Raw genomic sequence first — 15,475 nt, 5'->3', positions numbered from 1 at the left:
AGCCCTACAATCAAGAGGCAACTAAAGTCATAGTTGTTCAGAACCGGTGCAAAACAAGTGGGTGAAGTGCATCAGGGTACAGGAGAGGAGCAGTGAAGCAAGATGGATGGAGAAGAAACACTTTTGCCGGTGCTGGGTGAGGAGGGGGGGGAAGCGCTGACCCTCTGTCAGACGGCATGGTCTCCAGACTGTAGGCCCACCTTTCAAAGAGGGGAATGTGGCTCAGGCAGCTCCTCCCAGGAACTCATTTTCCCTGCACAGAGAACCTTTTGGAAGAGCTTTTGGAGAAAATGTTGGCCTGTGTGGCCTTTAATACCTCCATCTGAACCCTCAGCTCTGTGGGGATCACAGCAGTCCTGAGGTGATGGCCCTGCCCAGAGCTCCAGTGGCAGTGAGGATGGAAGCATCCATGTTCTTGGGGGAGCTGGAGGACCTTACACAGTCTGATGACTCCAAATCAGAGGCCTATGTCCTGGAGACTTGACTCTGTTTCATTGTCTGGAGAATATTCCAAAAGCCAAGTTGAGACTTGTCTCATGGAGCTTCTGTCAGTAAATTCACTTTACAGGGATCATGCTGTGCTCTTGGGGGAGTCCAGGGAACCACTGTGTTCAGTTACTTTCAGCTCGTACTTCCTACTTATGAACTGACTCTGAGCTCAGAGCGTGTTTGCCTGATTCAGGTAGGAAGACAGCCACATCTTAGGGAAACCCTTACTGCATTCTGAGGCCATCCAGGGAGCTGGGTTGAGCACATGGACTTGGGGTTGGACAGCAGGGAGAAAATTCTGAGCAGGGAGAGAGATGCCATTTGTCAACAGGAAAAAGTAGCTGAAACAAGGAATGATGGGTATTCAGAAGAGCAGGAGATAGTACCAGGACTGGCCAGAACTGAAATAGACTCAGTGATGGAATCATAGTCCAAGAAGCAGCAATCTCAAAGGCCCCAAGTTGGCCTTCAGAGCTATTTTTCAGGATTTGTAGGGTAAGGGGTAAGAAGTAAATAAGCACAGCTGGGGATAAGACCGGGGCACTTGGCCTCTCATGAAAGGATGCCACAGGAGTAAGAAGAAGCCACTGGCCCCGGGGAAATTAAAAAAATGGGACTATGGAACTTAGATTTATTGTCTCCAAAAGGAAGGCTACAAAGACAAAGCAATGTTAAAACTGTGGCTGAGTACCAACTATGTAACAAGCAGCCAAATTAGGGTCATGTAAAGAGACTCTGTAAGGAGACCCCGCTGTTACTACCACCAGCACACACCTAGCACAGTCACTCAATCCTGTTTCTCACCTCTGAGACAACATCAGACTAGTCCCCCCATGTGGCACAAAATACCACAGTTTAGAGTGCTTTATAATACTGAAACCAAAATTCAGGGAAACAAGGGATATTTACCTAGCTCAAAACCCCCAACTTCCCAAATGGATAGAGCAGGCTCCAACCAGTCACCCCAGGTCCAATAAAGAGAATAACTATCTTTCCTCCAAGCCTCAGCAACCCCACTTGCAGGCCCTTTTCATTAACAGTTCTGCTGATCAGCCAAGCTGAAGGATGCAGCCTCTCAGAGACCCCCTAGAGGAAGGTTCTATTTCTACTCTCAGATCAGGACCAGTGATTCTGAACCTATTTGGGCTCTGACTTCCCTTAAGAGTTTTGAAGAAAACTATGGATCCTCTTCTCAGAAAAATGTACCTTGCACATACAGGTATAAACTTGTGTAAAACTTTGGGAGCTTCGGTCTGGTGCTCCGTGACAAACTAGAGGGGTGGGACGGAGTGGGAGGTGGGAGGGAGGTTCAAGAAGGAAGGAACATATGTATACCTATAGCTGATCCATGTTGATGTATGGCAGAAACCAACACAACACTGTAATTACCCACCAATTAAAAATAAATATATTTTTAAAAACTTCAGGAGCTTTACAGACCCCCAAAAGCCTCAGCATAAAAATGTCTGCCAAAGGCAAATCTCCTTTCTTTATGCAAGAGCTGTTCCCCAGGGCTGATTAACTGCTATCTTAGATGTCCAACAGGTGAATTAATATTCAGCATTGACCTCTAGTCATCCCATGCCCTTAGCAGATGGCAGATTCTCTGCTGTTGCCTGTAGCCAGAAGGAAGCAGAGCCCCTAGATAGAGACCTCATTTTGTTTTTCAAAAGAGCACTCTGCTCCACCATCGCCAAAAAACCTCAGACACTCCAGGCCTGGAACAGAGATAGTCAGAGGCAAACCAAAATGGAATCCGGTCTGGTACACAACTAGGCCTGTGAAGAGGGCACCAGAGACTGGATCTTTCATGGGCTAGTAGGAGAAAGGAATGTAGGAAGGACCAAAGCCCAAACAGGAAGGGGTCAGAATGGGTTCCCCTCCTTTTAACTAAATGCAGACTAGCTGATCACCCTAGAAGAGGCGTCTACTCTTCCTCTGGCTCCTCTACCTGGGAACTCAGAGACCGCTGGAGGAAGTGTTCCTATCAACTACACAAGTTCTACATTTCTCTCCCTTTTGACCAGCAACCTCAACGAGGAAAAGGATGATGAAAGGATTTATTGAACACTACTCTGTGCTGTAATTTTTTCACATGAATTATTTCATTTAATCTTCCTGATGATCAGATGAAGCAGGCACTCTTATGCCATCTACAGATGAGGAACCTGAGACTAGGAGAGGCTGGGTACAATTGCTGAAGCCACAAAGCTAGTGAGTGGCAGATTCTGCATTTGTATCTAGATCTGATTTCAAAACTAACATTTTTAACCTCCACCTCCATGCTCCTTCCTCAAAGGCCAGAACTCAGACAAAGGCCCTGGAAATCCTCCAGAGTGATGGTCTGTCTCCAAGTCTTTGCTTCCACTTCCCTGTCCTCTGCCCACCATGCAAGCAGCCTTGCTCTCATCAAGGACTCACTTTACGGCAAGTTGGTTGAAAACCATCGAACTCTCTCTCTCTTCTCTCTGTATGACTTTGCTATTTGAGTCCATATTCCATAGCCCTAAATTTATCTTGGAGCCTAAATTTATTTTAAACTCAGCTGAGCTCAGGAGCCTCATTTCCTCTTCAGGTTTAGAATGAAGGAGGGAGGTTCTTTTTCACTGCTGCTCTGGAATGCTATTGGGGGAGGGGTTCGTTGTCACAACTCTCATTTTAAAGATTGGGAGGATGGGACTTCCCTTGCGGTCTAGTGGTTAAGAATCTGCTTTCCAATACAGGGGACCTGGGTTTGATCCCTGGTCAGGGAACTAAGATCTCACATGCCTTGGGGCAACTAAGCCTACACTCCACAACTGGAGAGATGCAGGAATGCTGAAACAAAGAGCCCGAGGGCTGCAACTAAGATGTTACGCAGCCAATAATAAATTAATAAATCTTTTAAAAAATAAAGATCAGAGGGAGAGCCAAGGAACAGAGAATAGAAGAGCCAGGATTTGGTGAAATGTTACCAATGATGTTGGTGCTCTATGGAAGCCATAATTCTCTAGACACCTCCCAGCCTGTGGCACTGGGAAATAGGGAATATAACTCCTCAAAGAGCTAGTCTCCTCTACTCCCTCAGCTAGTGGATTCCAGGGAGAGTGAGTTCCCGTATCATCAAGAAGCCCAGAAGAATGCTGCCCATCAAAAGCTTGGTGGCCGAGGGCCCCCCTAAGTGCATACTGAATGGCTGGAGCCCCAAACAACAGTGCTTTGAGGGGCAGCTGCGGGCACAGTGGGCATCAAGTGATATTTTGAGGCCAGGGTTATTGCCCTTTCCCCAGAAGCTTACCTGGAGATGAAATACCTAGGGAGAGGACATGCTGAGGCCCATTCAGAGGTGGGAGGTACATGAAGCTAGGGAGAGTTGGCAGTGGGCAGAGAAGAATCATCTCATATTCAGGGTCCCTGTCCTATGCCACCTGTGGGCCAAAGGTAAGATAAAACAAGATGACAGTACTTGCATTTAACATGGATAAGGAAGTCAGCCCCAGAAGCACTCTGGGCGTCAGTGAAGTCCAGCTGCTTAGCTAAGGGATGTTTACTGAGTATCTGCTGTGCGCCAGACTTATCCAGGCCCTGGGAATGCCTTAGTTTTGCCCTCACAGCGTTAAGTCAAGTCACTCAGTCGTGTTCGACTCTTTGCGACCCCGTGGACTGTAGCCCACCAGGCTCCTCCAACCATGGGATTCTCCAGGCAAGAATACTGGAGTGGGTTGCCATTTCCTTCTCCAGGGGATCTTCTCAACCCTAGGGATTGAACCCAGGTCTCCTGCATTGCAGGCAGACGCTTTAACCTCTGAGCCACCGGGGAAGCCCTCACAGTGTTAACTTCCCAGAAAAAGAAAAAACATTTTTGGACAGTGATAAGCACTAGGAAGAAAATGGAAATGGAGCTATGAGGGAGAGGGATTGGAAGGGGGCCTCCTTGAAAGAACATGAAGGCTGATACCTGTTTATGAAAAAGGGCCAATGTGAGAGTATCTGTAGGGAAGCATGTTCTGGGCAGAGGGCAGAGAAAGGCCGAAGACTCTTAGGTGGCAATGGGCTTCATGCATTTAAGGCATGGGAAGATGACCAGCTTGGCTTAAGAGAGATGAACATAGAGGTGAGAGGAAGTAGACAGAACTGGGGAGGCAGGTAGTGCCAGGTCATAAGGGCCTTGTAACCATATTTATGGGTGAGCTGCTGCCTGGAGAATGGACTGCAGGGCGCAAAAATGGCCACAAGGAGACCAGTGACGAAGCTGTTAGGTGAGAAAAGGGGTGACTATATACGATTTGTTGTCTAAACCAAGATACTTGTACAAGCGAACAGGGGTACCACAAACAATCAAACAGGGACAACAGGAATAACCAGGCCTCGGCACTGACAAAGCTCTAGCTGCAGTCATCTTCCCCAGCCGGGACTGTCACAGGAAGTGCCAAAGTTTTTAGCAGTTCTGTTCTGACACAGAGCTCCCAGCTCCAAGAGATGGAATCACTTTTCTGTTTGCCCAGGCCGTGGCCTGATGCCCCATGCCTGAGCATTTGGTTTTTGTCTAGAGGCCACGGGTTACAGTTGCAGCACAAATGAGGCAGGAAGCCCTTTCCCCTGTATTCTCTGGTGCGGGGGCTGCCCACTCTCAGCAACAACCAACAGGACAGGAATGAAAGAGCTAACAGGGAGTACGTGGCCACCTCTTCTTAAGGAGGTATGGAGAGGCTGGAAGCCAGAGAGGCATGGACAAGCTCTCAGTTCCAGAGCAGGGATTCTTAACTCCGACTTGAGAAGGTCTGTGAAGCAGGTGACAGGGTCCTAACCTTTCATCAGATTCTCAAACCAGAAACTCCAAGAGATAAAGAACCTTTGTTTTAGAGAGTAGGGGTTCTCACACTTCAGTGTGCATCAGAGTCTCCTGGAAGGCTTGTTACAACAGGGACTGCTGGTTTCAGGCAGGTTCTGATTCAGTTCTGTCTGGAGTGTGGACCAAGAATTTGCACTTCTAACAATTTCCAATGGGGTGCTAATGCTCTTAGGTGAGGGAACACACCATGAGAATCACTGCTTTAGAGGATACAAGAAACATGAGGGATTATGAGCGTCCCTTTTCAGACAAGAGTTCTAATAGATACCATAGCCCTCTAAACCAGCCCTAAGTCCCAAAGAATTTCATATTTTGTATTTGGAAGAAGCCTCTAGAGAGTGACCCTCAGGACCTTCCCTTAGAGCTCATGAAGTATCTGGGAAATAGCATTTTTAGAGGATGCTAAGTGCCTTCAGAAACGTTACAAGCCCAAGCAAAGCTCTAAGCTGGAAACTACATGGCTGGCCCTGATGGATCCAATTACTGGGCCAATTATTGGCAAGTAGTGAGGCTTAGGGAATCTGGGCAGACCCAGATTCTCTCCGGGAAGCTGCCTCCTGTTCTCTTTTGAGCCTGTATCTGCAGCCAAATGGGCCCAGATAGGAGGTCAGCCATAAGGAAGACAGAGGGTGTCTGCTGGGCGGTATAACCTGGGGACAAGAAAGGAATCAACAGCTCCACTGGACAGAACTGAAGGGCTCATTCACAGGGCTCTCTGATCAGGTCATTGTGATGAGGATGAGAAGAGGCAGGAATAGTACCCAGCTCTGTACTTTAAGCAAGAGCAGTGGAGAAAGGCCTGGAAGGGCCATTCACCATGTTTCCTCAGACCTTGTCTGAGTAAGTCACTCCCCCATGAAAATGGAGGGGGAAATGAAAATGTAGATTCATTCATGAATCAACCTTCAGAATAGGAAGTGTGGCTTGTGAGCTATACAGAGAAATCTTCCTTTACTTCAGGGAACATTGGCTTTGCCCTCCAGCTGAATACATCCTGAGCTAAGGCACTGTCAGAGTCTGGGAGACCCTAGGAGTTAGGGGAAGAGGAGGCGCTAGAGTGACTGAGACCAAGGGTGTCCTTGGGCATCATCTGCCAGGACTTGTGATTTGAATTCTGACTGTGTAACCTGGGCATGTTACTTGATCTCTTTGTGTCTTAGTTTCCTCTTCTGTAAAATGGGGGTAATAATAGTGCCTGTTTCATAGGGTTGTGGTAAGAGTTAACGAGATAACCTAGACAAAACACTTAGTTGCATAGTTTAAGCACTCAACATTGAGCTTTTTTTTAAGTGAGGGGCTTGGAAAAATTTAGGATGGTGGCAGTACATACTCACCCTCAGTGTCCCTGCCAGAGGCAGAAAGAGAAGGCCGGCCGAGCCTGGAGCGGCTGCCAGTCTCCCTGGGAGGCTGACAAAGAAATTCCTGCTTCCTGGGGAAGGTCTGAGTTGTGAGCTAAGCAAGCAGGGAGAGCAGGGTTCCTAGGATGGTGGGGTTAACTGGACAACTCTGCTGGCTGTGAGGTGGGGATATCCTGCTCTTTTAAACATTGCAACATTCAGTGAGCCTTTTTGTGACATTTTCTCACTGCCAACCTAAGTGCCAAATGGCCTGATTTGAACAAACCAAAATGAATGAAAATCAAAGCTGGTAGGAAAACGGGAACGACGTTATTGGAAACACTCCAGAGATTTGCGAAATTAAGGTAAAATCCCCATTTTCAGAGGGAAAAATCAGTGGTTCCTTCTCAAGTTCCTCAAGTGTGGGGGACGGTGCTGAAGTGAAATGAAAGCAGTAGTGCCTGTGCTGACCCTGAGGTTAGCTAGCAGACAAAAAGAGATCTCTCATTCCTCTGATCCCATAAGAGCAGAACCTCTTCCAAAACCCAGTACCCCAAATCAGAAAGTCCTGTCTGCTTAGAAAGAAACTCTTACTGGCACTAGGTACAGAGAGAGTTCTAAAAAAATCATGCAAAAAAGCCAAAGTAAATGACATACTACATGGTTAAATAAAAGTTAACATCCATTGGAGGTGGGGGTGGGAAGAGATTGCCGATTTTTTTTTTTTTTTTTGAGATTGCCGATTTTATCGCTTTAGAAGAGAAAAGTGCTAAATAAAAATGGCTAACAGTTCTGTTGACCATGCTGGGCCCCTTTCCTCAGGGGCTCCCATGGGCCCACAAGCCTTGCCCTAGAGTTCGGACCCATCCCAAGTCTGGGATGTTCCCCCTGCAGCCCTGCAACAGAACCTTACCTCCACCTCTCCAAAATTACCTCAGGGCATATTCCCTGAGGTCAGGGATTCCCATTTGGAATCTTTCAAAGATTAAGGCCATGGGACAGTTTGGAAGGGGCCTGGCTTCCGGCTTTTCACTCCCTTTTACCTTTACCACAAATTGTGGCTAGAGTTTCTACCACAATCTCCAATACTAACGAGTCCTCCTCTGGGACTCCCAGGAGTTTGTCTGACTCTCCACTGAGGTGAGGGGGAATCTTTAGGAAGTGCCCACCTGTCCTCTGCGTGCCACCTAAATCAGAGGCACTGCCACCTGCCCTATCCATGCAAAACAGAGGCCCCTCCACTTTACGTTTTCATACAGCACAGTGTCTGTGTTATTTTTACAGGAGTTGGTGGTTGTCAGGTGTGGAAGCTGGTGCAACAGCTGGCTAGCTGTGACTAGCTGTCTTCCAATAGCTAGTCTGCTCCTCTCTACAAAGGAGAGCCATTTCAGCAAGAAAAAATCCAAACGACAACAACAAAGCTTTCTTGGAATTTACTCAAGGAAGCCTGAAACTGTGTTACTGTGAACATGAGATATTTCAATGACCATGCATCAGTTTTTAGAATATAATTACTGTTATACATATGTATATATTTATTTATTTGGTTGTCTTTTTTTTTTTTGGCCATGCTGCACAGCATGCAGGAACGTATTAGGTTGGTGCAAACGTAACTGCGGTTTTTGCATTGTTGAAATCTGCCATTTGATACTGGAATACATTCTTAAATAAATGTGGTTATGTTGTACATCATTTTAATGTGCATTTCTCACTTCATCTTTTGGTAGTGACTTATTAATTGCTGTTTATTTTATATTTATTTGAGACTATGGAAATGGTAGACAAAAAGCAAATTTGAGTGATTTTCTTATTCGAGTTCAAAATGGGTCGTAAAGCAGCAGAGACAACTCACAGCATCAATGCATTTGGCCCAGGAACTGCTAACAAATGTACAGTGCAGTGGTAGTGCAAGAAGTTTTGCAAAGGAGACGAGAGCCTTGAAGATGAGGAGTGTAGTGGATGGCCTTCAGAAGCTGACAACAACCAACTGAGAGCAATCACTGAAGCTGAACCTTTTACAACTACATGAGAAATTGCCAAAGAACTCAATGTTGACCATTCTATGGTCATTAAGCATTTGAAGCAAATTGGAAAGGTGAAAAAGCCATAAGTGAGTGCCTCATGAGCTGACCGAAAATAAAAAAAATCGTCGTTTTGAAGAGCTGTCTTCTCTTATTCTATGCAACAACAATAAGCCATTTCGCTATTGGATTGTGACAAGAAATGAAGAGTGGATTTTATATGACAACGAGCGACAACCAGCTCAGTGGTTGGACCAAGAAGATCCAAAGCACTTACCAAAGCCAAACGTGCACCAAAAAAGGTCAAGTCACTGTTCGGTGGTCTGCTGCCTGTATGATCCACTAGTTTTCTGAATCCCAGAGAAACCATTACATCTGAAAAGTATGCTCAGCAAATTGATGAGATGCACAGAAAACTGCAACGCCTCCAGCCGGCATTGGTCAACAGAAAGGGCCCAATTCTTCTCAACAACGCCCGACCACATGTTGCACAACCAATGCTTCAAAAGTTGAATGAATTGGGCTAAGAAGTTTTGCCTCATTCGCCATATTCACCTGACCTCTCACAAACCGACTACCACTTCTTCAAGAATCTTGACAACTTTTTGCAGGGAAATGCTTCCACAACCAGCAGGAGGCAGAAAATGCTTTCCAGGAGCTTGTCCAATCCCTAAGCATGGATTTTTACACTACACGAATAAACAAACTTATTCCTCATTGGCAAAAATGTGTTAATTGTAATGGTTCCTATTTCGATTAATAAAGACGTGTTTGAGTCTAGTTATAATGATTTAAAATTCACACCTCAAAACCGCAAAATTACTTTTGTACTAACCAAAATAGCTCCCCGACCAGGGATTAAACACATGCTCCTTGCATTCGAAGCACAAAGAAAAAAATCTTTTATAGTGTGATTTTTGCAGGAACTTTGTTTCTGCAATCACTGGTTCCAAGCCTTCTCATATCTAGCCTAAAAGTAAATGAAAGCACCAGAAAAGATAAATTGAGGAGAAAGCAGAAATCCAAACTTCCAACTCCATTTCTAAAGGTTGAAGAAAATACCATACAACTGAAGCTACTGCTGGTTTTTGAGTTAGAGGCCAAAACTGAGATAGCTCTTTTTGGTCAGATAATCTAATCTTCTCTGAAAAGGTCCCATTAAAACTATTCTGAAGGATCACTCCTGTGGCACATTTTTATTGGTAACTTCTTTCACTAGAAAAGCAGTTTCAAAAGGATCTTATTTTCAAGCACAACTGTTATTTTCTGCAGAGGATTCTTCATCTTTTGTCATGACTCTTTTGTAACCCAAACCAACTTCAAATTTAAACGACAAAAAACAAAAAACTTCCAGTGGAAAAGGGGCATAGTCTATGGGAAAAATTTTTCCTTCTCTTTATTCGAGATGGCTTGGTTAACCGTCCCACCACCAGAGAATTTTAAAAACTGACTTAAGAAGCAAGATAGGGAAGCCATTCACATAAAATCTAATTTGTTTTAAAATAAAATAGGAAAGCTTTCCAATGTGAGACAGCACACCTAATGCCTGCAGCAAATTAATTATCAGACAAATATACCTGCTACTGAACCCTTAAAATGGTTTTTGTCTATCCAAAAAAAAAAAAAAAAAACAAACCAAGAGCGACCATAACCACCCCCACCAAAGGCACTGAAACAAAAGACTGATCTGTTTATACAGTCACATGAAAAATAAACATCTTTATTTTTTTGCCTACTTTATTTCATTTTTTTTTCAAATAAAATTTAAATCTGTACAAAGTATACTGTTACAGTATATATTTTTTAAGAATCAATGCCTAAAAGAATCACAATACTTCAATAAGCAGTACAGCAGACCTCGCTAGTTTCAGCTTTGATATTGAACAAACTCAAGCCGGCTGATGCACAACACATTTGCTTGGTTTCCACATGGTGAGTTCCCAGCACTGAGATGGGAGAACATGACAGCAAGTATGGTTATATTACAGCCCGACACACTGCGCTTCTTCATGTGATAATAACTGCACATATTTAATACAGAATGCTCAAATTTAGTTTTTAAATTGCATTTGCTTACTTCTTAGTTGGCAAAATTCAGCATTCTTAATGGGGTCCCCAAACAGTGCAAATTAATGATATTCTACTGTATAATTGGCACATCTCCAATAAGGATTAACTTGTAAACTCAAAGAATATTACAACTTTGTCCTAAATTTTAACTAATATACATCTGGTCCATTTAACCAAAGTCATTTTGGAAAGATATTAAAGAACAATTCTATTTCTGAAAGGATATTGTTTTGACCATTCTTTAGAGAAGATAAATTTTTAAATTGTCATTAAAATGTTTTACTATAAAAATTTTACAAACTTGATTAGAAATTTCAAGATTATGATTCACAGCGGACAAATACAAACTGTTCATATTCCAACAATACCTACTCTTAGGCTTCCAGAGCACAACCATGTCAGCTGTGTTAACTAAAATTTTGAACAGTGTACTAAATTTATAAGTGGTGCTGGGTCTAGCAAGTGTAAATACACAGTATATTTTAATGAAAAGAATTGTCTTCTTTATACTTTATTTGTTTTCCCATAAGGAAACATTAATGTTTACATTCTTTAATAAAGTTAATCTTACATCAGAATATAACTTAATACTGTCAGCAACAGGGACCACACACAGTAAATAAGAAGCACATTTAAAATAAGTCTGAATTCACATAGATTAACATTTGTTGGTTAATAAAATATCGACAGTATTACAATCTTACAATATTTACAGTAAGAAAAATCTAGAGTAATATATACCTTTCACAGCAGGATTCCTTTTTTTTAAAATTATTATTTCTTCCAGTTTGGGATTGTGTATACACAAAAAGCTCAAATAAAGCAACTCTGCAATATAATCTTAAAATAATGGCTACTGAGGGAAATTCTATCACAACCATTGAAAATAATGGTGACTTTTCACGGAGTCTGTGGCATCTGAGAACCTAGTTAATTAACCAAAGTCTTGCTCAAACCAGCCTCAGTTACCCAGATTAAAGCTGCAGAACTCCGGCCTTCCCTGACTGCTAAAAACCCAACAGATTTTCTCAACATGCTATAAGAAAAGAGGGAAAATAGGTTTCAGTTCACACCTCATGGCTGGAAGCCTCTGACCAGTGTACATTCCCAATTTATGCTAAAAAGAGGACCAACTTCATCCCTAAATCATCACAAGAGTTTACCCTCCTACTATAGGGCACTGTGATACCAAGCTCACTCATTCCTCAACCTTCCAGCATTAGGATAAGGCATGAACTTGGCCCATATAATACACACCAGCATCTTAAAGACTTGGGATCAGGGCAAAGAAATATACCAGTGCAGTCTGCACTGAGATCAACAGGGAAAATGGGAAGCGATGCACATTTCCAATTAGAATGGCAAGAAGACCCACATCCCTAAACTGGAATTTGGCCAGGGCATCAGAGTTAGCACCCCCTCTCTGAGTACCACAAGCGATTAGGATGTGTGCTCTGGGCCTCCTCCAAGAGAGAGCATCTACAGGAAGTAACACCATGTGGGACATTAGTTCAGTGATGACTCCCAAGAAAGCAGATACAATTGAATCTGGGGCTGTCCACAGCTCCTGAGGTCACTCATCAGAGCTGTGACCTGTCCCAACCCTGCTTAACTTTAAGAGATCTGATGGGCACAGAGCACTCAGGGATACGGCTGCTGGCTACTTTGGACTCTAGATCTCACAGGTAATCAACAGGTATCTGAGATTGAATTAGCAAACTGTACCATAGCTCCTTAAACAGACACTGTCAGGTTTGAAATCATGTCAAGCATGAACCTTCACTGTCAGGTCAGAAATCAAAGTGGGAGTTTTCCCACATCAGCCAAGGTTATTTTGTCAAAACCTTAGAGGAGTTGGACAGTTTTTCATGTTGCAAGTGATTAGTTTACTTATTTAGTCAAGCTGGATTGGCAAACCAGACTGATTTATTTAGTTAGCTTTGTTTTTTTGACTCTTATGTATGTGTTAACCCAAAGCTGTTCTATTTGGGCTAAATACACTGACAGAGAAAATTCAAATGACAAAAGTTCTCAGCAAACTTTTGTGGCATTTTGTTTTTGGACGTCAATGCAAGATCTAAAGGTATTTCTACCCAACAAAGTCTGTTTAAGTTGTTTAATGTTATTTCCTTTTTGGTCCTATACAGAATGCTATGACTTCTATATAGGTCTGAATGCTGCTCCATGTAGATTCCTTCTGTATATCTAAAAATATATACTTTTCAGTAGTTCAATACATGGTTAATCTTCCCACAGAGGAAGATTTTTGTAATCACATGTTGCAAAGTAGAAAAACATCTCCTTTCTAAGAAAGGAAATACGTATACTTTCCTATTGTACACTTTTGAATAAGCCCAAAGGCATGCACCAAAAATCATTATTAAAACTAATACATGCACTAAAATGGTATACAGTTAGACTTAAATAAGGTGCTGCTTTTTCAATTTTTCAATTTGAAGAAGACATTTTGTCAGTTTGTTGACTCAAAGATCTCTCCCCACCCACCCACCCCACTCCACGGCATCAAGAGAGAAAAATAAAAAGTATGCATAAACCTTTAAACTATTCTTTATAGGGGGAAAGGACAGATATATCAACTATCCTATTCATAAACTGGATTCCCAGTTTTAAATAAAACCAATATTTACTGGTAAAAATTGTCAAAGCTAATACATCCAAACAAATGTTACTAGTAAATAATGTTCTACATAGAGAATAATTTACTTTGGTTTTATGTACTTTCTCAAAAACAATACCGGTGTCCCATATGTCACCAAACTGATGTGTTCCAGCAAAGTTGTAAGGCAAATCTTTTTCTTCCCTAGTGACATCTTGTTTCCCAATAGACAAAACTAAAATCTTTTGGTGAGGAAGGGGTTAAGATAATGGCTAACCCCTTGGCATCCTGAGCATTGTGGTTTATCAAACTCTACCCTGCTAGAAGCTGTCAGGCACCCTGACCCCTGCCTTGAACCAGGAGTGGCTCCCATGTCTAGAGATGCCCTAACTCCTTAAAAATAGCTCTCAGAACTTTGCTTCTCTCTTCCTTCTGTCTGGTTGTTAGAATGTCTAACAAAGCTGTCTAGAATGTCACATTTTGCTAGTAGGGGCCACCATCTAACAGTAATTCCAATCTGAAATGTTTCAGGCCAATACTTAGTTCCTAATTTTATCAATTAATTGCATTAAAATTTTCTGTACAGAGTTTAGAGCAGAGATCCTTAACTTGGATTCCAGAAGATATGTGATGCCCCTGAGGTTGTATGCAAAATTAACTGTGTATGTGGTGTTTTCTTTCTGGGGAGAGAGTCTATCACTTTCATCTGATAATCAAAGGTATCTGTGACCCCAAAAAGGTGATACAAGGACTTAAGAGGGCTACCCGTAATTTATTTTATACTAGGATTGGGAAATGGGGTCAAAAAAACTAAAAATGTCCTCAAAAAGGAGGGGGGCATATTGTTGATCTTTTCCCTTTATTCATATTTGGGAAATAAGTGCTTCAAAATAGAAAAAATAATTAAACTGATTAAACCCTATTTAAAAATAATCAAAGCCACTTTCTAAATTTTTTTTGTTTTCCATATATGATAAATTTAGTCTCCAAGAAAAGGTTTGGAGACTGAATATTTCTCTTTTCCCAAAGAAAATTCATAGATATTCTACTGATCATCATCCACATTTAACCCAAGACAACATAAAACCTAAGACAACTATAACGATGTAAGCCTTTAAGTTACAGTTTTGAAAAAAGGATTATCTAGAGTCAAATACACATTTGTCAACATTCATTTCCCAAAATTGGTCCATATTTAGATAACTACCGGGCACATTTCCACTAGATAAACCTCAAGTCTGAACAATGGAAGTTTATAACTTTCTACCTCAATTAAAAACAAAGCCACCAAGTTCCACAATAGAGTCCAGCCATACACATTCACACTATGTCATAGAGAACTTTCTCATTTCAAAAACATTACTGAATTTTCAACAGAATTTGCAAACTTAAGATCCAGAATAAATAGCAAAACGTGCTGAGAAGAGCATGTCGAGAATTAAAACACCACCCCCTGCCGCACCCCTTCCATCCAGAAACACACTCAGGCATTCCAAAAATAAACCAGCTCTGAAGAGAGGCCTCTAGCTTGTTGGTTTTAAGTATGAAGCTCCTAAAAGGCTATGGGAGAGGGAATATAAAATGAAATAATAATTTACAAAAAATAATTTCAGTCAAAACACATTTCTGTTCTATTGACAAAACTGTCATTTTTTTTTTTTTTTTTTGCAATTCCAAACACTGTCACGCAATCTCACTAAGACAAAAAATATGTTCACAGGTACGCTTTTTGTTCTCCTACTCTTTCTAGAGTACATCTTGAGGTTATAAGGATGCCTCCAGTTAAAATAAAGTCTCTTATCCCTTGCCACCCCCCTCCTCAAAAAGTGAGTCAACCTTGAATTCCAAAAAGGAATATTCATCTAATATAGTTATTTCAACACCAGTTATATCACATAGACCATAAGGAAACTCCATGAGTATTATGGAAAACTACATGAAAGAGGGAGCTGCCACTTGCCACCCACTTCACTTTCAGCTTTTTAAACCAATGCCCAGCTAGACTCAAATCTCATTCACTTCACTGAGAACAAATAAACTCCAAAACCAGGCCGTTTCAGGCTGGAAATTGGATCTCAAAGACATCACTCCATAGATATATATGTATGTA

The 15,475-nt window shown here is 42.2% G+C and overlaps 1 protein-coding gene across 1 annotated transcript; it reads right to left on the bottom strand.

Annotated features, from left to right (window-relative positions):
- Nucleotides 1-10,374: 10,374 nt before the first annotated feature.
- On the bottom strand, nt 10,375-13,256 carry IGIP (IgA inducing protein). The gene has a single exon (XM_061151465.1). It carries the CDS (start codon nt 10,705-10,707, stop codon nt 10,546-10,548), a length of 162 nt encoding a protein of 53 aa, XP_061007448.1. The 5' UTR covers nt 10,708-13,256; the 3' UTR covers nt 10,375-10,545.
- Nucleotides 13,257-15,475: the final 2,219 nt, after the last annotated feature.

Source organism: Dama dama, chromosome 9 (assembly GCF_033118175.1).
Source record: "Dama dama isolate Ldn47 chromosome 9, ASM3311817v1, whole genome shotgun sequence".
Taxonomy (NCBI): domain Eukaryota; kingdom Metazoa; phylum Chordata; class Mammalia; order Artiodactyla; family Cervidae; genus Dama; species Dama dama.
This window is presented reverse-complemented; position numbering and strand designations above follow the sequence as displayed.

Coding starts and splice junctions, on each gene's coding strand:
- IGIP (XM_061151465.1), bottom strand. CDS start 10,707: ATGTGCAGTTATTATCACATGAAGAAGCGCAGTGTGTCGGGCTGTAAT.